We start from the raw sequence: 22,738 nt of genomic DNA on the forward strand, positions 1-22,738 counted from the left end.
CAACCAACAAATCCAACTGTTTCCATTAGCGAAGTTAGGAACCATTAGAAAGAACCATTGCAATGTAGATTTCTAAAACGTTTAGAAGTTACTCTCTTTTAGGAAAAAAACTCATTAAAACTAGTAATTTAAGAACTTAATTGTTTTTCTTAAAAAAAAAATCGTATCATTGCATATATTTTTGAAAAGCGCGCCATTCTTTAGTGTGTACGGTCATACCGTCAACAAAGTATCGAATATATATCGATTTATGTTCCAGCTCTATGATGGTATCGACTGTTTGAGATTTTTTAGGGGAAAAGCAACGGATTCATCTGGCAACTCTGGAACATGGGGAAAAAATAAACTACAACAAAACCTTTAATTAAACTGGGAAAGCGCTGCGTTACATCAATTGCTAAAGCCGAATTTGGATCATCGCTGAAACCGGAAGTATAGAGATCCGGCGTCTGGAGGCGGCGGACCGGAAGGCATCCAGAAATCGCACATTTTCGCCCACGTCCAAGTGAAATTGGTAAGGTGACCACAGGCACAAGGAAATGCTCTCTTCTCCGCTTTTCCCCCGATTCCCCCCTCTATCCCATCCACAAATCGCAGCATGCAGAAACAACACAAAATTAATCGTGTGCACATTTTTTGCAGATTTTTCACCCGGCAGCGGAATCTCGCCCAAAAACAGATTGCCCCGAAATAAATCGAAATAGTTCCGGTTCCGGCGTGCAAAATGCCAGCGGAAGATCAGCGGCCACAGTGAGGCCTCCCTAGAGCGAACTTCGCCAGGTGGGTGAATATATGTAAATGGTTGAATGGATCGGAGAGTCCAAGTGCATGTGCAAATGGACTGAAAACACGCTGCAATCAACAACACTCGCTGAAGTTGCGCAGGCGACGCAAAAAAAAAGAGAGACTAGCAAAACACGCACGATATCGTGACACTTTGCATTCTTATACATAGACTTGCCATTTGGCGAATTCGTCACATTTCGCACACAGCGAGTGTTCTTGTTATGGTTCATATGTACATAGGTATGTATGTATGTATGTATGTACTATATCATATCAGATTTGCGGTTTCCGAATCTCTCTGGCTAACTAACTTTATGGGTTACATACTCCCACATCTCATTAAGTACTTATGTATGTATTTAGTTCTAAAGTCCAGAATCCTAGCTATTTAACCATTTGTATAATAGTATTAATTGATCTCTAATCTGTTTCTTCAACATACATACATACATATATCGAATATGTGTCGGATTCTATTTTATTATATTAAAATCTTAAATTTAATATTTTAATTTCCTATTCATTTCAATGAGATTTTATTCTGATGTTATTTTATAATAGTATTATAGTATAATAGATCTCTAATCTGTTTCTTCAGTACACATACATATATATCCAATATGTGTCAGATTCTATTTTATTATATTAAAATCGTAACTTAAATTTGTAAATTTCTTAAAAGATTTTATTCTGATTTTATTTTAAATCTAATTATTAGCATTTTCTGTTTACAAGACATCTTCGATTTGCTATTTTAAGACATGTACTCGAAATAATACACAAGGATACTTTGAACAAGAAATGTATTTTTAGGTATAACAGATTTAGCATTATAGCTAATACTGTAGTTTTCCGACAGTAAGACCAGAAAGCATTAAAACTAACTTAATAAACCATAACCGAATAGGGCTTACAGGGCAAAAGGTGAATGTTAATAAACTTGGCGAGTCGTAAATAGTGGTTAGAACTATAAAGCAGGGGTTTTTCCAACAAATCCTAATAAACAAACCCCTTTCAGTCTCTCGCACGTAGCATGGAAAGCACGGACAGCAGCGACAGCAGTGGGGAGAGTTTGAAATCCATTCCCCGACCGGACTTCGAGGCCCTCTCCGCCATCGACAGCCCCCAGCCGCAGTTGCAGTTGCAGTTGCAGAGCTCCCTGCCGGATGGCCACATCGAGATGGAGTCGGTTACCGTGCCCAGCAAGCGTCAGAAGTACGTGGTCAGTGCTCCGCCGGGATCGGCCAATGGCAGCAGCCACTCCTCCAGCTCGAGTCCCTCGAACGTCAACGTCGGCTCCTCGCTCACCATGAAGCTCACGAAGGTGCAGTCCTCCACGCCCAACAACAACAGCAGCAGCAGCAGCAGCAAGGCCAAGGTGGCCAAGGAAATGCTGGCCCTGCAGCGCTCGCACATCGAATCCGAGGTGCTCAGCAACTTTGTGACCGGGGTCTCCAAGTTGAAGCGCCGAAAGTCGCGCCACGCGCCCGGGAATCTCGCCTCGCAGGCATCCGGCGGAGAGCTGTCCCGCAGCTTGAATGCCGCCACGGAAAACAAGAAAACATCTCTGAAAATGGCGCTCAAGCGGAGCAAGAGCATTCCGGCTCCCGTCCTGGACTCGGATGAGGACTGGCAGGACGAGGACATCGACACGGCCATCAAGGGCTGCCGACCGCGAGGTCGCTCGATGGCCTGCGACGATGGCGAGCGGCTGGCCGAGCTGAATGTGGAGGACAGCATCAGCGATGCCCCGGAGCCCATGCTCACCCGCTGCCGGTCGCGCAGCAAAACCCTCTCGCTGAGCAACAGCTGGAGCAACGAGGAGAAGGCGCCGCGCCGGGGCAACCTGCGCAGCGAGAACGAGGACTTCGCCAAGAAGCACAGCGCCTTCCTCGATCGCGTTATCCACGACGACCAGGAATCGGAGCTGACGCTGAACACCTCCGGCGAGGGCGATCCCGATCCCGATCGCGACATTGAGTGGCCCGTCGGTGAGCTGGAGGACCACAGCTCGCTCTTCTCGAATACCACCGACTCGAAAGCGGCCGAGCGACTGCTCCTCATGTACGAGGAGCCACCCACGGTGAGTGGTTGAGCTATTAGAACTATTTCCGAATTAGTCATACTTTTCTATATTGAACTTTGTATTTTTGTTCATCGTGGTGTCTATTGGGCAGGCATTCTAAACTCGTATATATTTAAATACTTTCCCAATAAGATTTTACTTGCTGAAATCTAAACTAATATAAAATTGGACCTCTAAAAACGGTCAGTAGCAAATTTCACCCAGAACGGATTGACATAAAAATCTAAAAAAAATCACATTAATTATTAAAATAATATAGCAATTAAAATATATCTCAATTTTGCAATTAGTTACATGTTTATCGAATAACAACGAAAGGTTTTGTTAATAATTGATTTTATATATATAAACTAGTTTATATTTTCTGCCCCATGAAATGCCACGTTTTGAAAACTGCTTCCCTCCGCTGACGAATAAATTAACAAGAATAAGTAATAGCTTTAGAAGGTTAATATCTCGCCTTCCTCTCTTTCAGCCCGGCTGGGATCCCTTCTGCTGGAAGTGCCGCCAGTGCGGCAAACTGATGGCCTGCTCCAAGTGTCTGCGCTCCTTTCACACCTACTGCGTGCGCCCCGCCACCACCAAGTTCGACTCCTCGTGGAAGTGCCCCGAGTGCCAGGTGATCGAGGCAGCGCCCAAGAGGTGACCTTCTTGCATTCTCCTCATAAAGTGCTTTATTCATAGCTTCTTTGTCTTTGCAGGCTGCGGCGCAATGGTGTTTCCGTGGATCTGCTCAGCCAGCTGCTTTCCTTCGCCCTGGACCGCATGAAGCATGTGCGCGGGGTGAGTGAATAGCTGATTTTGCAATTTGTATGTACAGTATCTCGTTCCTCGTCGAGATTCCATTATCTTCCCGCACAAGAGTCACGCAAACATATTGTGTTCCCCAGCAGACACACACTTTCGCCCAGAATAATAGGTTTTAACATCAATAATTATTGATTAATCAATGATGTAACCCCTAAAATCAAGCAGAAAAGCTTGCCAATTTAACTTGGTGCATCCATCGATATGGAATCTTAGGGGTGGCATAGATTGGTGGCTATTATTGTGTCCGCAGCTGCAATTGATATGGGTTTGCGCTCTGTAGAGCCCATTTTTCTCTCGCTCTGTGAACGCGAGCAGATAGACACCTGAAATGTCTCGCTGGTTTAGTTGGTTTGTGGGTTCGTAAACTCGTGGGTTCTTGGGTCCCAAGTTCACTCTGCGTTCCCTTGACCCTTTGGGCCACAGCCCCACATCTCTACATCCGCCATTCGCTCTGGTTGAACGGCAGATGTGGGCCGGTCAGACGGAGCTGTTTAACGACTCACGTGGTTTATTTCTCTGCGCTTACTTATCTGCCTGGCGATTCCGATGGCCAAAGGCCTGCCTGTGTGGCTAATGGATGGCTGCGCTTGTGCTTGTGTTCGTGAGGGCCTCGCCTCGTACATGATAATGAGGTTTAATGGTCTGAGCTGCGCAAATAGTCTATGAAATTGTAGGTTATTTTGCTAGAAAACAGTAACTGTATTGTAAGATCCGCTTAAACAACTAAAAACTACGAATATTTTTATATATTAAATATTTTTTATTCAATTTAAAGTTAAAGCCTTGAAAATTCAGAGTTTAAATCCTACTACTCGATTTATAAAATTTTTTTAAAAATGCTAAAAAGCAAGATTTTTTATTTTCTCTGTATTAAATTATGTCTGGAATACATCTGGGGCTTTTATGAAACCCATAATATTTGCCATCATAAAATAGGAAATAAACGATGCCTTAGTACAAATACATTCCATTAAATATGAGTAAATTAAAGCAACTTGTTCTCATTAAATATGTCTGCAAGTGAAATAAATGAATTAATTAGTTTATTGTTATCGCCGCTTGGGCAGCTCCAGCATTAAAAGCAATTAAATATATACAAGACCAAGCAGAATGGATAAACATACCAGTATAAAGTTCTTCATACTTACAACTGCGGTGAAAATATTAGCACAAATTTTACAGAAAATATTTTAGTATTTGTATTTGAATTGTAATTTATATTACCTTGAGTTCTACCTAAAATGTGGTATAAGAAATATCCTGGTGCTTAAAACTTAAATTATAAGAATTAAGAATTATAATTAATTGTTTGGTTTTACTAATTGATAGTACCTTGTATTAGACTATGAAAATCCATTAAAATATAATTTTGATAATAATTATAGTTTACTTTTCGATAATACTAATTTAGTTAGACTATAACTAATTGTGCCCAGCTGTAAACCATTACTATCCAAATTTGTTTGTGCCTTTGTCTCCTCACAATTGGGTATATATTTTCCCAATTGGAAACCATGGTTTCGCATTTACTTGTACTGTAGAACTCGAGCAAGGAACCACAGATAGCAGTAACTTATTTTGGCTCAGCTCTCAATTCCCTCCCTTACCGAAAGACCTCTTATTTACCCATCCCCCCTCATGAGACCTGGGTGGTATATACACACATACATAGGTTTATTGACGTACCTGGGGAAAAGCGAGAACTTGTTTTCAAACGATAGAAGCTCGTCGAACGAGCGAGCGCTCTCTTCGCCGCGCAACGAATTCGCAACCGCCACTCATCGCCCCTTTCTCCTCACATCCATTTGAATCCCCAGGCCCACAAGTTGCGTTCGCCGCAAGAGGTCTTTCCGCTGTCGTACAAGAAGTACTTTGTGAACCCCGTGAGCTTCGACAGCCTGGCGCAGTGCATCCGTGATGGGGCCTATCAGAGCACAGAGGAGTTCCTCGGCGAAGTGAAGTGGATCCAGCACAACGCCCTCATCCTGGACGCAGGCGGTGAGTTGTTTAAAGACATTTCCTTCCATTTCAAACTAATCTAATATATTTAATCTCTTGCAGATGCCAAAGTGGAGCAGGCCTCGAAGGCCGTGGTGAAGGTGTGCCGGCAGGAGGCCAACGAAATCGACACCTGCCCCGAATGCTACCTGAACGCCAACTCCAGCGACGAGTGGTTCGTGAAGGTGTGCCGGCACCCGCATCTCCTGCTCTGGGCCAAGCTAAAGGGCTTTCCCTACTGGCCCGCCAAGGCGATGGGCTCGAGCAACGCGGCGCTGGTGAATGTGCGCTTCTTTGGCAAGCATGATCGGGCCTTTGTGCCCGTCAAGGACTGCTTCTTGTATTCGGCCCAGAATCCAAACACGCAAACCAGCCGAAGATCAGCCAGGGATCTGGCTGAGTGCGTCCGCGAGGTGGAGGTTCACATTGAGCACATAAAGCGAAAGATTGGCGCCTTCAACTACGCCGCTTTCCGCACCGCCTACGATCCTCTGGAGGAGCAGCAGCAGCTGGAGCAGATGATGCCCGGCGTGTATGCGGCCATAGACAGGGAACTAGAGCCCGCGAACAAGACGCCGCTGCAGTTCCTCATCCGCAAGACGGCCGACGATAAGCTGTCAATAGTGAAAAAGACAAAGGCCACGGAATCAGGCAACGAATCGGATCAGTCGCCCAGTCCCACGAAGAAGCTTCCGGAGGTGGACAGTGGCGCAGGCTCCGGATCCGGAGCGAGCGATCATTCTAAGCTGAAGAGCAACAACTATGAGGTTATATCCAGATCTGGCGAATCTCTGACCGACTCGCGCTGCAAGGTGCTGCTCAAGAGGAAATCCCTGGCTGCCAAGACAGTTGGTGGATCCGTGGAAGCCGCCCCGGAAGTAGTGCCCTCAAAACGAAAACATTCCCTGAGTGATGCCAGCTACACCAGCGAATCCAGTGACCATAAACGCAAGTCGAAGCATTCGAGGAAACAACAGGAGCAGGAGAAACCAAGTGAAGTGCCAGAACCTCCACCAAAATCTCCAAAAATCTCACAGCAGGAGGAGAAATCACGTGATACCGAGACAGTCAAGGAAACTTCTACCAGTGCAGCTTCTCCGGGAGCTCCTGCCTCCGTGATTTCTGTGGTAGAGCTGGTCAAACGACGCCAGGGAGTTACGATTACAAAGATACCACGCGAGCAGCAACAAGTGGCAGCTGCGGAGGAGCCGCCAACTGCTCCTGTTCCACCTCCTCCGCCTCCCCCAACAGCTCCTCTTCAGACACCGGCAACCAAGCAAAGTGCACAAAAACGAACTGAAGCAGCCAATCCAAAGCAATCCGAGGTTGAAAGACAGCAGCAACAGCTCATCAAAAAAGTTATTCCATTTATAGAAATTAAAACTGAAGTAATGTCGGAGCCAGACGAAGAGGAAGTGGGCGAGAGGCCAGCTTCTCCAGCTGATCAACTTCCTATGCAACAGGAGTCAACTATGGTTCAGCTTGAATCTCAGCTGCCAGCTCCTTTGCCGACCCATACGCATCCCCAGCCAGTGGAGCATCCACCTCCCGAGGAAGTCAGAATCAAGGAGGAGATTCTCAGCGAGGATGAAATGGAAACGGATCAGCCCAGTGTTAGTCAGAGGTTCGAATCAATGCCACCCATGCCACTGCCTATGCCTCCGCCGCCTCCTCTGCCGCCTCGAGACGAAACACCCGCGACAGATGACCTGGTTCGATTTGTGGGCGATACCACCATCCAAAGGGTAAACCAGAAGCATGTAAAATCCACGGATTTGCCGGGAAAACGTAAGGGAGTGCAACCAGTTCCACCGCAAGCTGCAACCCAGGCGGCATCCTCTCCAGCTCACTCGCCTGTCCAGTCTGCAGCACCTTCACCTTCGGCATCGCCCAAGCCAAGTAGCAAACCACCACCACCACCACCGTCATCCAAGGGAAAGTCGCCGTCACAGCAGCAATTCCGCGGGAAAAACGATCGCAGGCCACCTTCTCCACCGGGAACTGCACCACCGGCCACCACCACCTCCTCCCTGCTCAGATCCAACATGGTGGTGATTCCTGTGGAGCAGCCGGGCAGTTGCAATTCGCACAGTCCCATGACCATCCCAGTTCCACCACTGAGAGCCGTTTCCAAGAGCACGTTGCAGAATACTTCTTGCCTTCCGTTGACCTGCCAACCCAGCAGCTCCATATCCATGCCGCCACCACTGGCCGGTTTGAGTGTTCCTCAAATGGCCAGCCACACATCACAGGAAGCCGGCAACGCGACAAACAGTGGAGAACCCGTCGGTGGTCTGCTGGCCAGCGCGTTGAACGGTTTGACGGCCGACCACCTAGCCAGTGAGTCTCTAATCCCCAATGATCCCATAACTCCGGGCCTGGCCACGGCCTTCAGTGAGATGCTCCTGCGTTCCGGTGTGCCAAAGTTGGTGGCTCGTCCCTGCGGGCCTCTTCGGTCAGATGGATCCCAAATCTATCCCTCACAGGCAGGACCCGTTTCGCAAAAACTCAAGGAGAATGCACACAAGGTATGTAAAATCCACTTCCGTGAAGCAGTATTAAAACATTCTCCCACAGATCACCGACTACTTCATCTCCGTCATCGAGGACACGCTCAGCGACATGGCCACTGGGGATCAGAGCGTCCTGCAAGCCCGAATCACCGGACTGTCGCTGGAGAACGAGCGGCTGAAGCAGCACTACGAACGCCAGATGAACGACGTGCATCGCACCAGCGAACTGATGATCGCCGAGATGCGCAAGACGTTGGAGCAGGAGCACAAGCGTGTGATCAGCGAGCTGCGCCAGCAAAACGCCATGGAGCAGATGCGAGCGGTGGAGGAGGCCAAGAAGAAGCAGTGGTGCGCGAATTGCATGCGTGAGGCGCAGTTGTACTGCTGTTGGAACACCTCCTACTGCGACTATCCCTGCCAGCAGTTGCACTGGCCCAGGCACTCGGCCATCTGCGGCCAGGCTGTGCCACCCACGAATCCAGTGGCACCAATGGCTTCGGCTCCCCTTATAGATCCCGGGCGATCCAAAGCCAAGGTGGCCATGCCAACGGCAGCACCACAAATCACCAATCCCAGTCCAAGCTCGCAGATAATTCGAACGGCGGCCGCCTGTCCACCTGCAGCAGCAGCAGCTCCAGTGGCCAGCGGACAAAGCTCCAAGAAGTGGCCGCCCATGATGACGCTGATCAATCAGCCAAATCCGGAAGCCGTACTCAAGCTGCCCGCCACCACATATTTGCGGCCAGTGGTCAGCACAACGATGACAGCTACGGCGACGGCCTCGGCACCTGCTAATAACAACATCAGCAACAGCATGAACGTAATAATGACACCTACACCATCGGGCGGAAACCACCTGTCCAATCTCATGTCCGCTCAGCGGAATCCAACCAACTTCAGCCCCAAGCCCGCCAGTCAAACGATGCCCATACAGCGCTTTAATATCCCTGTAAGTTATTTTTAATGGAATTAAAGCCCCTATCGAATTTACTAACTTTGTCGAATTCTTTTTCAGTTACCCATCACCGTGAGCGCCAACGCTCCTTTTATGATCGCGGAGCAGCATCAAAAGCAGGTGCCAAAGACTACTGGTCGCAGCTCTGGTAAAAACAATAGCCGGGCACGCCAAGTTTACAGCAGCAACAGCAATCCGCAGGGTATGCGCAGCAGCAACAATCCGCAGGCTATGCGACAGAATCAAATGAATCAACAAGTGTTCCAGCCATAAATCGTGGACGACTAGCATGAGCATGAAGGGGTTCCACCTGGAAAGACTGCCTGAAATTCAGGAAACCATTTCTTTGATATTCCGGAGAAACTCAGAAACAGATAGATACTGATCAGCGCATATATTTGGGCTACATACCAACTTTGGAAACTTTTATATTTATTTCGATTTCCCCAGCGCAGCTATTGATGATGATTTGCTCTTAGATTAAGTTGAAGGACGAACGTGTAAAGTACCATTCAATAATTAGGTATAAGATTTCGATAAATGTTCTTGTAGTTTCGCTGGTTTTACTGTATAACCTAACCGCCTAGTGAGTAAGCATCATCGTAAAGCCATGAGATGGACTTTGCATAAACATAAGGTCATCGCACTTTTCATTTTATTTTACTCATGCTGTAAATTGTTTGTCATCTGTTTTAAATACATTTTATGTATATTTAAAGCAAAGCTGCAAAGTGAATTAAGAATAAACGAATACATACATTTTTTGAGTTATAAATTTTAGAAACAGTGTTGTAGATTTGCAAAATGAAGTTGTACATTTGGAAATGGAGTTGTAGATTTGTAAATGGAGTTGTAAATTTGGGAAATGGAGTTGTAGATTTGGAAATGGAGTTGTAGATTTGGAAAAATGGGTTGTAAATTTGGAAATGGAGTTGTAGAATTGGAAATGGAGCTGTAAATTTGGAAATGGAGTTGTAGAATTGGAAAAATTGGTTGTACATTTTGAAATGGAGTTGTAAATTTTGAAAATGGAGTTGTAGATTTCGAAATGAAGTTGTACATTTTGGAAATGGAGTTGTAGATTTGGAAATGGAGTTGTACATTTTGGGAATGGAGTTGTAGATTTGGAAAAATGGGTTGTAAATTTGGAAATGGAGTTGTAGAATTGGAAATGGAGCTGTTCATTTTGGAAATGAAGTTGTAGAATTGGAAAAATTGGTTATAAATTTTGAAATAGAGTTGTAGATTTGGAAAAATGGGTTGTAAATTTGGAAATGGAGTTGTAGTTTTCGAAATGGAGTTGTAAATTTGGAAATGGAGTTGTACATTTTGGGAATGGAGTTGTAGATTTGGAAAAATGGGTTGTAAATTTGGAAATGGAGTTGTAGAATTGGAAATGGAGTTGTAAATTTGGAAATGGAGTTGTAGATTTGGAAAAATGGGTTGTAAATTAGAAAATGGAGTTGTAGAATTGGACAAATTGGTTGTAAATTTGGAAATGGAGTTGTAGATTTGGAAAAATGGGTTGTAAATTTGGAAATGGAGTTGTAGATTTGGAAAAATGGGTTGTAAATTAGAAAATGGAGTTGTAAATTGGTTGTAAATTTGGAAATGGAGTTGTAGATTTGGAAAAGTGGGTTGTAAATGTGGAAACGGAGTTGTAGAATTGGAAAAATGGGTTGTACATTTGGAAATGGAGTTGTAGATTTGGAAAAATGGGTTGTAAATTAGAAAATGGAGTTGTAAATTAGTTGCAAATTGGTTGTAAATTTGGAAATGGAGTTGTAGATTTGGAAAAATGGGTTGTAAATTTGGAAATGGAGTTGTAGATTTCGAAATAGAGTTGTAGATTTGGAAAAATGGGTTGAAAATTTGGAAATGGAGTTGTAGAATTAGAAAAATGGGTTGTAAATTTGGAAATGGAGTTGTAGAATTGGAAATGGAGCTGTTCATTTTGGAAATGAAGTTGTAGAATTGGAAAAATTGGTTGTAAATTTTGAAATAGAGTTGTAGATTTGGAAAAATGGGTTGTAAATTTGGAAATGGAGTTGTAGATTTCGAAATGGAGTTGTAAATTTGGAAATGGAGTTGTACATTTTGGGAATGGAGTTGTAGATTTGGAAAAATGGGTTGTATATTTGGAAATGGAGTTGTAGAATTGGAAATGGAATTGTAAATTTGGAAATAGAGTTGTAGAATTGGAAAAATTGGTTATAAATTTTGAAATAGAGTTGTAGATTTGGAAAAATGGGTTGTAAATTTGGAAATGGAGTTGTAGATTTCGAAATGGAGTTGTAAATTTGGAAATGGAGTTGTACATTTTGGGAATGGAGTTGTAGATTTGGAAAAATGGGTTGTAAATTTGGAAATGGAGTTGTAGAATTGGAAATGGAGTTGTAAATTTGGAAATGGAGTTGTAGATTTGGAAAAATGGGTTGTAAATTAGAAAATGGAGTTGTAGAATTGGAAAAATTGGTTGTAAATTTGGAAATGGAGTTGTAGATTTGGAAAAATGGGTTGTAAATTTGGAAATGGAGTTGTAGATTTGGAAAAATGGGTTGTAAATTAGAAAATGGAGTTGTAAATTGGTTGTAAATTTGGAAATGGAGTTGTAGATTTGGAAAAGTGGGTTGTAAATGTGGAAACGGAGTTGTAGAATTGGAAAAATGGGTTGTACATTTGGAAATGGAGTTGTAGATTTGGAAAAATGGGTTGTAAATTAGAAAATGGAGTTGTAAATTAGTTGCAAATTGGTTGTAAATTTGGAAATGGAGTTGTAGATTTGGAAAAATGGGTTGTAAATTTGGAAATGGAGTTGTAGATTTCGAAATAGAGTTGTAGATTTGGAAAAATGGGTTGAAAATTTGGAAATGGAGTTGTAGAATTAGAAAAATGGGTTGTAAATTTGGAAATGGAGTTGTAGAATTGGAAATGGAGCTGTTCATTTTGGAAATGAAGTTGTAGAATTGGAAAAATTGGTTGTAAATTTTGAAATAGAGTTGTAGATTTGGAAAAATGGGTTGTAAATTTGGAAATGGAGTTGTAGATTTCGAAATGGAGTTGTAAATTTGGAAATGGAGTTGTACATTTTGGGAATGGAGTTGTAGATTTGGAAAAATGGGTTGTATATTTGGAAATGGAGTTGTAGAATTGGAAATGGAATTGTAAATTTGGAAATGGAGTTGTAGAATTGGAAAAATTGGTTGTAAATTAGAAAATGGAGTTGTAGAATTGGAAAAATTGGTTGTAAATTTGGAAATGGAGTTGTAGATTTGGAAAAATGGGTTGTAAATTTGGAAATGGAGTTGTAGATTTGGAAAAATGGGTTGTAAATTTGGAAATGGAGTTGTAGATTTGGAAAAATGGGTTGTAAATTAGAAAATGGAGTTGTAGAATTGGAAAAATTGGTTGTAAATTTGGAAATGGAGTTGTAGATTTGGAAAAATGGGTTGTAAATTTGGAAATGGAGTTGTAGATTTGGAAAAATGGGTTGTAAATTAGAAAATGGAGTTGTAAATTGGTTGTAAATTTGGAAATGGAGTTGTAGATTTGGAAAAATGGGTTGTAAATTAGAAAATGGAGTTGTAGAATTGGAAAAATGGGTTGTAAATGTGGAAACGGAGTTGTAGAATTGGAAAAATGGGTTGTACATTTGGAAATAGAGTTGTAGATTTGGAAAAATGGGTTGTAAATTTGGAAATGGAGTTGTAGATTTGGAAAAATGGATTGTAAATTAGAAAATGGAGTTGTAGAATTGGAAAAATGGGTTGTAAATTTGGAAACGGAGTTGTAGAATTGGAAAAATGGGCTGTAAATTTGGAAATGGAGTTGTAGATTTGGAACAATTGGTTGTAAGTTTGGAAATGGAGTTGTAGATTTGGAAAAATGGCTTGTAAATTAGAAAATAGAGTTCTAGAATTGGAAATGGAGTTGTAGAATTGGAAAAATGGGTTGTAAATTTAGAAATGGAGTTGTAGATTTGGAAAAATTGCTTGCAAATTTGGAAATCGAGTTGTAGATTTGGAAAAATGGGTTGTAAATGTGGAAATGGAGTTGTAGATTTGGAAAAATGGGTTGTAAATGTGGAAATGGAGTTGTAGAATTGGAAAAATGGGTTGTAAATTTGGAAACGGAGTTGTAGAATTGGAAAAATGGGTTGTAAATTTGGAAATGGAGTTGTAGATTTGGAAAAATGGGTTGTAAATTAGAAAATGGAGTTGTAAATTGGTTGCAAATTGGTTGTAAATTTGGACATGGAGTTGTAGATTTGGAAAAATGGGTTGTAAATGTGGAAACGGAGTTGTAGAATTGGAAAAATGGGTTGTAAATTTGAAAATGGAGTTGTAGATTTGGAAAAATGGGTTATAAATTAGAAAATGGAGTTGTAGAATTGGAAAAATGGGTTGTAAATTTGGAAATGGAGTTGTAGATTTGGAAAAGTGGGTTGTAAATTAGAAAATGGAGTTGTAAATTGGTTGCAAATTGGTTGTAAATTTGGAAATGGAGTTGTAGATTTGGAAAAATGGGTTGTAAATGTGGAAACGGAGTTGTAGAATTGGAAAAATGTGTTGTACATTTGGAAATGGAGTTGTAGATTTGGAAAAATTGGTTGTAAATTTGGAAACGGAGTTGTAGATTTGGAAAAATGGGTTGTAAATTAGAAAATGGAGTTGTAGAATTATAAATGGAGTTGTAGAATTGGAAAAATGGGTTGTAAATTTGGAAACGGAGTTGTAGATTTGTAAATTAGTAGTGTAGTAGAATTGGAAAAATGGGTTGTAAATTCGGAAACGGAGTTGTAGAATTGGAAAAATGGATTGTAAATTTGGAAATGGAGTTGTAGATTTGGAAAAATGGGTTGTAAGTTAGAAAATGGAGTTGTAGAATTGGTAAAATGGGTTGTAAATTTGGAAACGGAGTTGTAGAATTGGAAAAATGGGTTGTAAATTTGGAAATGGAGTTGTAGATTTGGAAAAATGGATTGTAAATTAGAAAATGGAGTTGTAGAATTGGAAAAATGGGTTGTAAATTTGGAAACGGAGTTGTAGAATTGGAAAAATGGGCTGTAAATTTGGAAATGGAGTTGTAGATTTGGAACAATTGGTTGTAAGTTTGGAAATGGAGTTGTAGATTTGGAAAAATGGCTTGTAAATTAGAAAATAGAGTTGTAGAATTGGAAATGGAGTTGTAGAATTGGAAAAATGGGTTGTAAATTTAGAAATGGAGTTGTAGATTTGGAAAAATTGCTTGTAAATTTGGAAATCGAGTTGTAGATTTGGAAAAATGGGTTGTAAATGTGGAAATGGAGTTGTAGATTTGGAAAAATGGGTTGTAAATGTGGAAATGGAGTTGTAGAATTGGAAAAATGGGTTGTAAATTTGGAAACGGAGTTGTAGAATTGGAAAAATGGGTTGTAAATTTGGAAATGGAGTTGTAGATTTGGAAAAATGGGTTGTAAATTAGAAAATGGAGTTGTAAATTGGTTGCAAATTGGTTGTAAATTTGGACATGGAGTTGTAGATTTGGAAAAATGGGTTGTAAATGTGGAAACGGAGTTGTAGAATTGGAAAAATGGGTTGTAAATTTGAAAATGGAGTTGTAGATTTGGAAAAATGGGTTGTAAATTAGAAAATGGAGTTGTAGAATTGGAAAAATGGGTTGTAAATTTGGAAATGGAGTTGTAGATTTGGAAAAGTGGGTTGTAAATTAGAAAATGGAGTTGTAAATTGGTTGCAAATTGGTTGTAAATTTGGAAATGGAGTTGTAGATTTGGAAAAATGGGTTGTTAATGTGGAAACGGAGTTGTAGAATTGTAAAAATGGGTTGTACATTTGGAAATGGAGTTGTAGATTTGGAAAAATTGGTTGTAAATTTGGAAATGGAGTTGTAGATTTGGAAAAATGGGTTGTAAATTAGAAAATGGAGTTGTAGAATTGGAAATGGAGTTGTAGAATTGGAAAAATGGGTTGTAAATTTGGAAACGGAGTTGTAGATTTGGAAAAATGGGTTGTAAATTAGAAAATGGAGTTGTAGAATTATAAATGGAGTTGTAGAATTGGAAAAATGGGTTGTAAATTCGGAAACGGAGTTGTAGAATTGGAAAAATGGATTGTAAATTTGGAAATGGAGTTGTAGATTTGGAAAAATGGGTTGTAAGTTAGAAAATGGAGTTGTAGAATTGGTAAAATGGGTTGTAAATTTGGAAACGGAGTTGTAGAATTGGAAAAATGGGTTGTAAATTTGGAAATGGAGTTGTATATTTGGAAAAATTGGTTGTAAATTTGGAAATGGAGTTGTAGATTTGGAAAAATTGGTTGTAAATTTGGAAATGGAGTTGTAGATTTGGAAATGGAAATCTCAATTAGCACAATGCCCCTGCAAAGGGTATTATAATTTTGGACGTCTATATCCTATATCTTGCCGAAGTTAGCTTCCGTCCTCGTTAATGATTTAATTTTGTTTTTTTTTTATTTACTGCCAAGTGAAATCTTTTACAAACAAAAACAATTTTGTTTACCAATTGCTCAATCAATGTCCAATTTCTTGAAGTTTCCCTCAATACCAAAAAGATCCGAAGCAGATTTGGCTTTGCCGGGTCGCAGTTTTTCGTTCACCTGATGGCGAGTCTCAAATTCAAGCATTTCCTTTTGATTGTCCAGCAACTTTTTGTAGTAAATTTCTGTGAAAATAGTACATATTTGATAAAATTACGTTGATGATTCAGGTTCTTAGCTCACCTTTGGCCAAGTTGGTCTCTTCAACTTCACCGCCGTATTCCTTAGGGAGCATTTTCTTCGGCACAAACTTATAGAATTCCTTCAAGTCACTGTGCATATGTAGTACAGTGGTCAGTTCCTTTTTCATAAAAGGAGTCATTAGCGCCAGAATCTTGTCCATGAAAGGTACAATGTTAATAAAGTGAAAGCCTATAAGCCTGATGGCAGCTGCTTCCTGAAATATTCCTATTTGTATTATCTTTCTTAAAATTTTTGTATGTTTCTTTATCACCTGCAGATAAAATAGAAACTTTTTCATTTGCAAAAGGCCAATTCGAGCTACATGTCCCAAAGATGTGTTTTTCAGATCGATAACAATGACGTGTCCTGGCTGAATTCCATCCTCATACATCCAAAAGTCAAATACCATGCAATATCTGAAAGTGGAACATGAAAAGTTATTTAAATATAATTTTTATTTTTGAAGATTTCAAATTCGAAAAGATAGATCTTTTTCTAAGTGCATCAACAGAGACATCCCTGAACTACACCCTTGTATGTCAAGCTTGCTTAATTGTTATTTCTTAATTGTCTGCTATTATGCAGCAGATTATAATGATCGTACAGTAGTCGGTGGTTTTTGAGTACCTGTAGATTAAGGCAAAGCTCCCCAGTATTTCAGTAAGTATCTCTGTATCCGGGGAACGGCGAAATGTGTCGTGCGTGCTTGTTGGTTTAAGTTTTCAGTTCGGACCTTTAATCTCTTCATGCTCCGTATGCCTTGTCATAATCACGCCACAACTGACGTGTAAATATAGCTCAAATGTCAATAATTGACAGCCATTAATATTGAAGTTCAGTTAAACAAGTGTTTGCAAATTATATGTAACTATTTTAAGATGGAAGATATCTAAGGTATCTAATCTACGACTCATATTTATAAGGATACCAACATTTATTAGTTATTGTTATAATGTTTATATTATAATGTTTAAGAATTAGTCTATAATTTACTTACAGTTTCATAACATCTGCAAAGTTATAGTTGGAGGTATTCAAGTCATCGAGCTTAGCGAGAATCACACGATATCCTTCGGGTGTGGCCCCTGGCAGAGGGACAATGGAACTACAAATATATGAGGAAATGATATCTTAAGTCAAGTTAATACTAGTGCCAGGATACAACCTACACAGTTCGCATAGCTCGCCTGATCTCAGGGCGCTCGCAGTCGAGGTTCACGAAGAACTCCTCCAGGTGGGTGCGGGCCGTGAGATTGGTATCGAGGACCTGCTTGGCCACCTCCATGCTGTTGCGGCAGGCGTGGAAGAAGTGCAAGGCTTCGCCCTCCGAAAACCTATCCGAGATGTGCGGCTGGGCGTGGATCCAGTCCAAAAACTTTACCACTTCCGATCGCCTGATCTCCGGAAAACGCTCATACTGATCCTCCAAATTGGCCTCCTTCATGTTGGGAATGGGACTTACTTTTGATTGTTGCGCTACTTGGCCCGAAACGCGTTTGAGCGCGGTCAACTCTCGAATGAAATGGAAATGGAAGCTGGTTGCTTTCGCAAGTGAAACTGGTTGGCCGTCTGACTTGGCTTTTTGCGAATTCGGCATGCAATTCCGTGAGTTCGGGATGGGATCGGGAATCGGGAGGTTTTTTGGGGCGGGGAGTTGGGGATCTCGAAGCTTGGACTAGCATGTGTTCAGGAAAAACTAGCAATGGCTTGCGTTAGTCACACGGACAGAAAAAACACTGAACTTTTAATTAAAAAATAATCAAAAATTCTCAAATCCTATTACTGGGTAAAAACATTTTGTTTTGTAAATCCTAGTATTATAAGGGGAAAAAAAATTACCAACCGTTTTACAATGAACTTGAATATGATTTCATTTTGTTATAAAAAACTTCTGAAACCTTTGTTTTCGGTGTATTTGTCATCGGTTCATTTCACTTCACTTCCATCAGTCTGCGTGAAAATGCATTTTTTTCATCCGCCTGTTGCTGCCGTACGGTTATTATTATATTTTTTCTCTCTCCTCGGGATTGCATAACATGTGATCAAGTGATTGGGCGGCCGATCCATGACGAGGGGCCTATTATTATTTCGCATGGCGTGTGCTTCGGAGATCAAGAGATTTCAGCTCCTTCATCAAATCCAAAATGTGACGCTTGACTGGCGAAAGGAAATTATTTTTGTATAAATTAATGAAAATAAATAAAGATATAAGATTGAAGAATTTTGTAGAGTTTTGACATATACATGATATTGAAGAATTTAATTATTTGTCCGAAGGAAAAATTAAAGCTGTTGATTAGAAGGTTTTGCTTAGCACAACTAAAGTAATTAGCAAACCATTTTTTCGCAGCTTAAAAAAATGGCCAAAAGTGGCAAATATTGCACAATACTTAAAAAAATTTAAAGAATCCTTCTGCCAAATAAGATGTCACAACCCATTCGAGTTTCTAGAGTTGCAAAGCCAGTACGTGTGTCAACTTCGTCTTCGACTTTATCCGCAGAGTCTAGCTGCCACAACGGCCTCATTTCCGCGGCAGACACTTGACATTTTGCCAACAGCAGACACCAGCCAGCCACTCAGCCGGTCAGAAAAGCAAACCTGGCTAGGCAGCCTGTGGCTGGAGTTATAACCAAGCACTGGAAAAAAACACTACTAATTATATGTGGCGAAAATTGAGGATGAAGGATTTAAGGCAAAAGAGAATTTCTCTTCTGAGTGCATTCTTATTTTTTATGCAACCTGACCCAGAATTATTTTTAAATTTAAATTTAATGAATTAATTGTATATTTTTCTTGGCTTGGGTAAAGATATTTTCTCTCCGTGTGGCTGTGGCATGCTTCGCTCAGTTAAAACAGCCGGTGCGCCACTTTGGCGTGTCTGAAATTCCAAACGGATTAGAAGCCGCGCGCAAAGAGCAAACGGCAAACTGCAAATGTTTGCTGCCAATGGCAACCAGTTTTTGAGCTTGCGAGGAGTGGAATCTGCGGGAAGACCAAGGGGATGGATCCACGGGAGGAGGCGGAGTGGACTTCTGTTTTATTTTGGACCACTGGGGGCACAGGTGTCGTGGTGTCAGCCTCCAGTGTCAAACTAGGTGCCAATCCGAAATTAATTATACATCCCAAAGTCTAAGCTCGAATCGAAGCTCGAATTGCACGTGGGGGTCAGGTGCACTCAAAGATCTCTGACAAGGGCAACGTTTTGGATGACCTGGGATCATTAAAAATGCATAGTTTTATGATTAAAGTATAATTTGAGTTGATTATCTTGAAAGAATAAATAGAATATATTCATTTTTTGAACATTTTTTAAGCTTTTTAAAAAAAAATAGTACATATAGTACTTATGTTCAATGGAATTCTTCTGACAAACTATCCTTAGTATTTTTTAGCCTTTTAAGACCATATTTGCAGTGTGCTAGCTCACGCACCACCAATAATGGTGACCCAAAAAAATCAATCGCAGGAATGCCTGCATGCTAATCGTGGATCAGGTTTCTCCGAAGACCACGATGATGATGATAATGATGATCGCATGGTGGTGACAACATCGTTTTGGCGACGTGCGTTCTTTTAATGTTGCCGTCATGCACCGAGTCCTACGAGTAAGTTGCCTTTTTGGAACCCCAGCTCTCCGTCCTCCTTGGTTTCTTCGACTTGAGCTCTTCTCGAGCTCTTTCTCCGGCTGTTATGGCTGGTTGTTATTTGTTCCCTGGCCATTTTTCACGCATTTGACTGCATTACTTAACCTCAATTTGGCAGACGACGTGCATCAACTTGCCACACTCCCATTCCCGACGGCCAACCCAACTCCCCACTACCCACTCCCCACTTTCGAGCCAACGGTTGCGTTTCCGTTGGCCACCAGAGCTCCGTTGAACAAATGAAGTTGTCGCGTCGGCTTACAGCAATTTGCATATTCCCCGCCCCGCCCACGGATCCCCTTTTCGGGGAGAGCGGATCCTGTCCAGCCCCGGTTGTCCATTTCAATTGTCGATCGATCGCAAAGAGCCCTGACTCATTTGTACACTGTTGTAGATTGGTCTTGCAAACTTTTTTAAGAACTTACATTTAAGTTCGAAAAATCCAATATTTGAAATCTGTAATACCTAAACCCAAATAAAAGTTGACATAAACGATGATAGATATTTTGGTAATATCAATTTTCAATATCAATTCTTTGATTCGGTTTAATAAAAGATAAAAATGTGTTAAAGTATTAGTCATGACTTAGTAACTACTTAACTTTATGCATAATGTATCAGCTGCCCTACCTCCCCGTGGTCAAACATATCCTCTAACAATTAACGGGGGATTGAATTTGGGTTTTGGGTTAGTCTTATTTGTGGGTTGGGGCAACTCCTATCCAACCACGCGTTCGTCGCTCGCCGGCTGAAAAAAGCTTCAATTGTTCTCCCAAACTGGTTTTGCGCATGCGCGCCTTTTTTGTTTTTCTTTTTCGATTGTATTTTATTCGGTGTTGGTCGCTTTTTTTGTGTTATTTTAGCGGTTTTTGTTTTGATTTCTGATTGCCGTTCGAATGTCTTTTTCAGCCCGAAGTTGCTGTTGCGGTCGCTGGTGTTGCTTTGCTTTTTGTGCTGCTGCTGCCGTTGGCCACATTTATTTACGGTGGCAAGTGTCGCTTGACAAATTGATTTTGATTTGTTTGGTCTTTTTTTCGCCTTTTCTGTTTTGTCTTACTTTGTATTTTGTCCGCCGGTAATGGGAGGTTTTTGTTAGAGGGGCTTGGCAACCTTGAATCGACTGCAACTTCGCCCAGGTAACATGACAACTTGAAAAGCCATTAAATTGCTTTAGTTCCCAGCCGAACAGGAAGAGGAATCAACAGCAATATCCATCCAATTATCGCTTCCTTCGTAGCATTCAAATTGGAAATCAAATAGCAACAGTTGAATGCACTCAATGGAAAGCGATTTCGGTTCGCGGGGGTGGAGGGTGCGGCCTTGCAGTGGGGTGGGGTGGAATCGGGACCGGGAATTGGAAAACTCGGGGGTAACTGTGCATTACACGCTCGTTGGCATCCTGTTTCATGCAACAGCAAGCAACAGGATGCCGCACAAACATTCCGAAAGCCGAGGGTTGCTCTGCCCTGCACTGGGAAAAAGTGATCAAAAGTTAACTTCTTCCGAAATTACTTGTGAAAAAAATACAACAAATACTCTAAATATATATCATAAATATTTTATTATACTTCGCCAAAAAGAGTGGGGAAATTAGCAATCAATCTAGACTAGTACTTTAACGAAGAGAGACTAGAAGAACTATAATCTCATCTAATGCATCAACTAGTTTAAGAACAACTAAATAAAATTAAATTAGATTGCACAGAATTATTATTACAATGAATACAAAATTATTTTTCCCAGTGTTCTCTGCCCTAAATGGCCCTCGAAAAGCCAACCAAAGTCAGTTACAAGTGACTGCCAAACAAAGCCCGTCCATCCAACACCGATCCATTCCAGCCATCCATCCACTCAGCGATCGCACAAAAGAACCGAGCACAATGCATTAGGGCCCTCTGAATGAAAAAAGAAGAAAGCTATAAGGAGCAGGGACACCGAACCCCGAAGCCCCGAACAAAGGAAGACCAGTCGTGCGTCTCAAAAATCCTTAAGCCGCAGAAAACGAACAAGGAACATGGAATACTCGTATTCATCAACGGACGAACACCTGATGATGACTTTGACTGCGACACCTGAACGTTAAAAATGATAATTAGATGGTCTAGCAACCCTCGAAAGACAGACAGACGTTACAATCGCCCAGGTAAACAAAGTAATGGTGGTGGAATCTCAGTTGGCTCTTCTTCCTTATCGAGTTTCCTTACCCGTAGTGCCAAGTGATCGTTTGACTATATAAATGTTGTCATCCAGGGGTGGTTGAAGAAAGACTAGGATATTCGGAGCCTCTTCCAGACATTCCACCCCTGGTGGACTCGCTTGAGAAGAGCGCCCAGCGCTCTAATTAGTGGCCGCCAAGAGGCAACAGTGCATCGTAAAAATATGCGCATATCAAGAACTCCTATCTACATAATTATTAATTCAATATTTCCTGCCAGCTCTTGCGCCCCAGTTTCTTTGTCTCCTCTTGAAGACTTGCAACTCTTAAGAATAAAGAAAGAAACTCAGCGAAGGGAAAGGAAACGAGCACTTGACTTCAAGGACCAGCGATACAACGGAATGAAAGGGGAGTTGTTCTCAACAGCCGGATGGTGATCAAATAAGATCAGAAGAGAAAGCACGCGAAAGGAAGTTCTGGATGGGACTTGCCACTAAAGAAAGTCGCTTGAAAAGAAAGGAAATAAGAAGAGTGGTAAACAGTTGTAAGCTTACAGGATTTTATATAAGAAATTTAGTATGAAATAAATGAAATTTCTTAAAAGAACGAATTAAGTATTGTATGATCTTTTCAAGCTCATTTTATTGTATCTCCTCGGGAGCTCTTTCCCTCCCCATCGGCCATTAAAGTTGTAGCATTCTACGCTTTCGCGTTGTCTTCCTTCCTTCGTCCCCCCTGTGAAAGAGATAGAGGGACGCAGATAGAGAGAGATGGGCAATTGAATCTCTTTCCCCGCCAGTTCACTGAACCCGGCCTCTGATGATTTGCGCCTAGCTGGCGGATCGCGATCTCCCGGATCAGGGGTTACACTTACATCCAGTCTCTGTTTGGCAGCGAGGATGATAAATTGTGGGAGTAGCACTCCCCAGTTTCTTCAGCGATTCTGTTTGAAAATCTCTTAATCACATAATACCAAGACATGCAGCTACAAGCTTAGAAAGACATGTGCTTGCAATTAGAACTTGGTTGACCTACATTCGACTTAGTTTTCTA

At 41.4% G+C, this 22,738-nt stretch overlaps 2 protein-coding genes and 1 long non-coding RNA gene across 4 annotated transcripts; 2 read left to right on the plus strand and 1 right to left on the minus strand.

Moving 5' to 3' along the window:
• Positions 1–300: 300 nt before the first annotated feature.
• Zmynd8 (Zinc finger MYND-type containing 8) lies at positions 301–9,907 on the plus strand. Its single transcript, XM_017152274.3, has 9 exons — positions 301–514; positions 643–780; positions 1,805–2,869; positions 3,348–3,514; positions 3,574–3,655; positions 5,500–5,680; positions 5,744–8,208; positions 8,258–9,142; positions 9,209–9,907. Exons 3-9 carry the CDS (start codon positions 1,820–1,822, stop codon positions 9,419–9,421), a joined length of 5,043 nt encoding a protein of 1,680 aa, XP_017007763.3. The 5' UTR covers positions 301–514; positions 643–780; positions 1,805–1,819; the 3' UTR covers positions 9,422–9,907.
• On the minus strand, positions 9,123–17,344 carry LOC108064618 (alpha-tocopherol transfer protein-like). Of its 2 annotated transcripts, XM_017152202.3 has the most exons (5): positions 17,055–17,344; positions 16,883–16,990; positions 16,157–16,301; positions 15,886–16,099; positions 9,123–15,827 (listed from the first exon to the last, which is right to left on the minus strand). In XM_017152202.3, the coding sequence occupies exons 1-5, from the start codon at positions 17,327–17,329 to the stop codon at positions 15,673–15,675; spliced, it is 897 nt and encodes a 298-aa protein (XP_017007691.2). In that variant the 5' UTR covers positions 17,330–17,344; the 3' UTR covers positions 9,123–15,672. The 2 variants fall into 2 exon arrangements, with proteins under 2 accessions (XP_017007691.2, XP_070073959.1); XM_070217858.1 differs by lacking the exons at positions 16,883–16,990; positions 17,055–17,344 and adding an exon at positions 16,513–16,661.
• LOC138913666 (uncharacterized) lies at positions 16,618–21,676 on the plus strand. Its single transcript, XR_011419476.1, has 3 exons — positions 16,618–16,779; positions 16,867–17,490; positions 21,274–21,676. It is a non-coding gene; the product is annotated as an uncharacterized lncRNA (long non-coding RNA).
• Positions 21,677–22,738: the final 1,062 nt, after the last annotated feature.

This window comes from Drosophila takahashii, chromosome 3R, assembly GCF_030179915.1.
Source record: "Drosophila takahashii strain IR98-3 E-12201 chromosome 3R, DtakHiC1v2, whole genome shotgun sequence".
Classification (NCBI taxonomy): Eukaryota; Metazoa; Arthropoda; class Insecta; order Diptera; family Drosophilidae; genus Drosophila; species Drosophila takahashii.

Bases quoted from the DNA above. Each gene is read 5' to 3' on its own strand.
- Zmynd8 (XM_017152274.3), top strand. From the start codon at position 1,820: ATGGAAAGCACGGACAGCAGCGACAGCAGTGGGGAGAGTTTGAAATCC. The intron at 2,870-3,347 runs GTGAGTGGTTGA...CCTCTCTTTCAG, and splicing joins TGTACGAGGAGCCACCCACG to CCCGGCTGGGATCCCTTCTG. The intron at 5,681-5,743 runs GTGAGTTGTTTA...AATCTCTTGCAG, and splicing joins CCTCATCCTGGACGCAGGCG to ATGCCAAAGTGGAGCAGGCC.
- LOC108064618 (XM_017152202.3), bottom strand. From the start codon at position 17,329: ATGAAGGAGGCCAATTTGGAGGATCAGTATGAGCGTTTTCCGGAGATC. The intron at 16,100-16,156 runs GTGATAAAGAAA...GGAATATTTCAG, and splicing joins AGTTTCTATTTTATCTGCAG to GAAGCAGCTGCCATCAGGCT. The intron at 15,828-15,885 runs GTGAGCTAAGAA...CTATTTTCACAG, and splicing joins AGAGACCAACTTGGCCAAAG to AAATTTACTACAAAAAGTTG.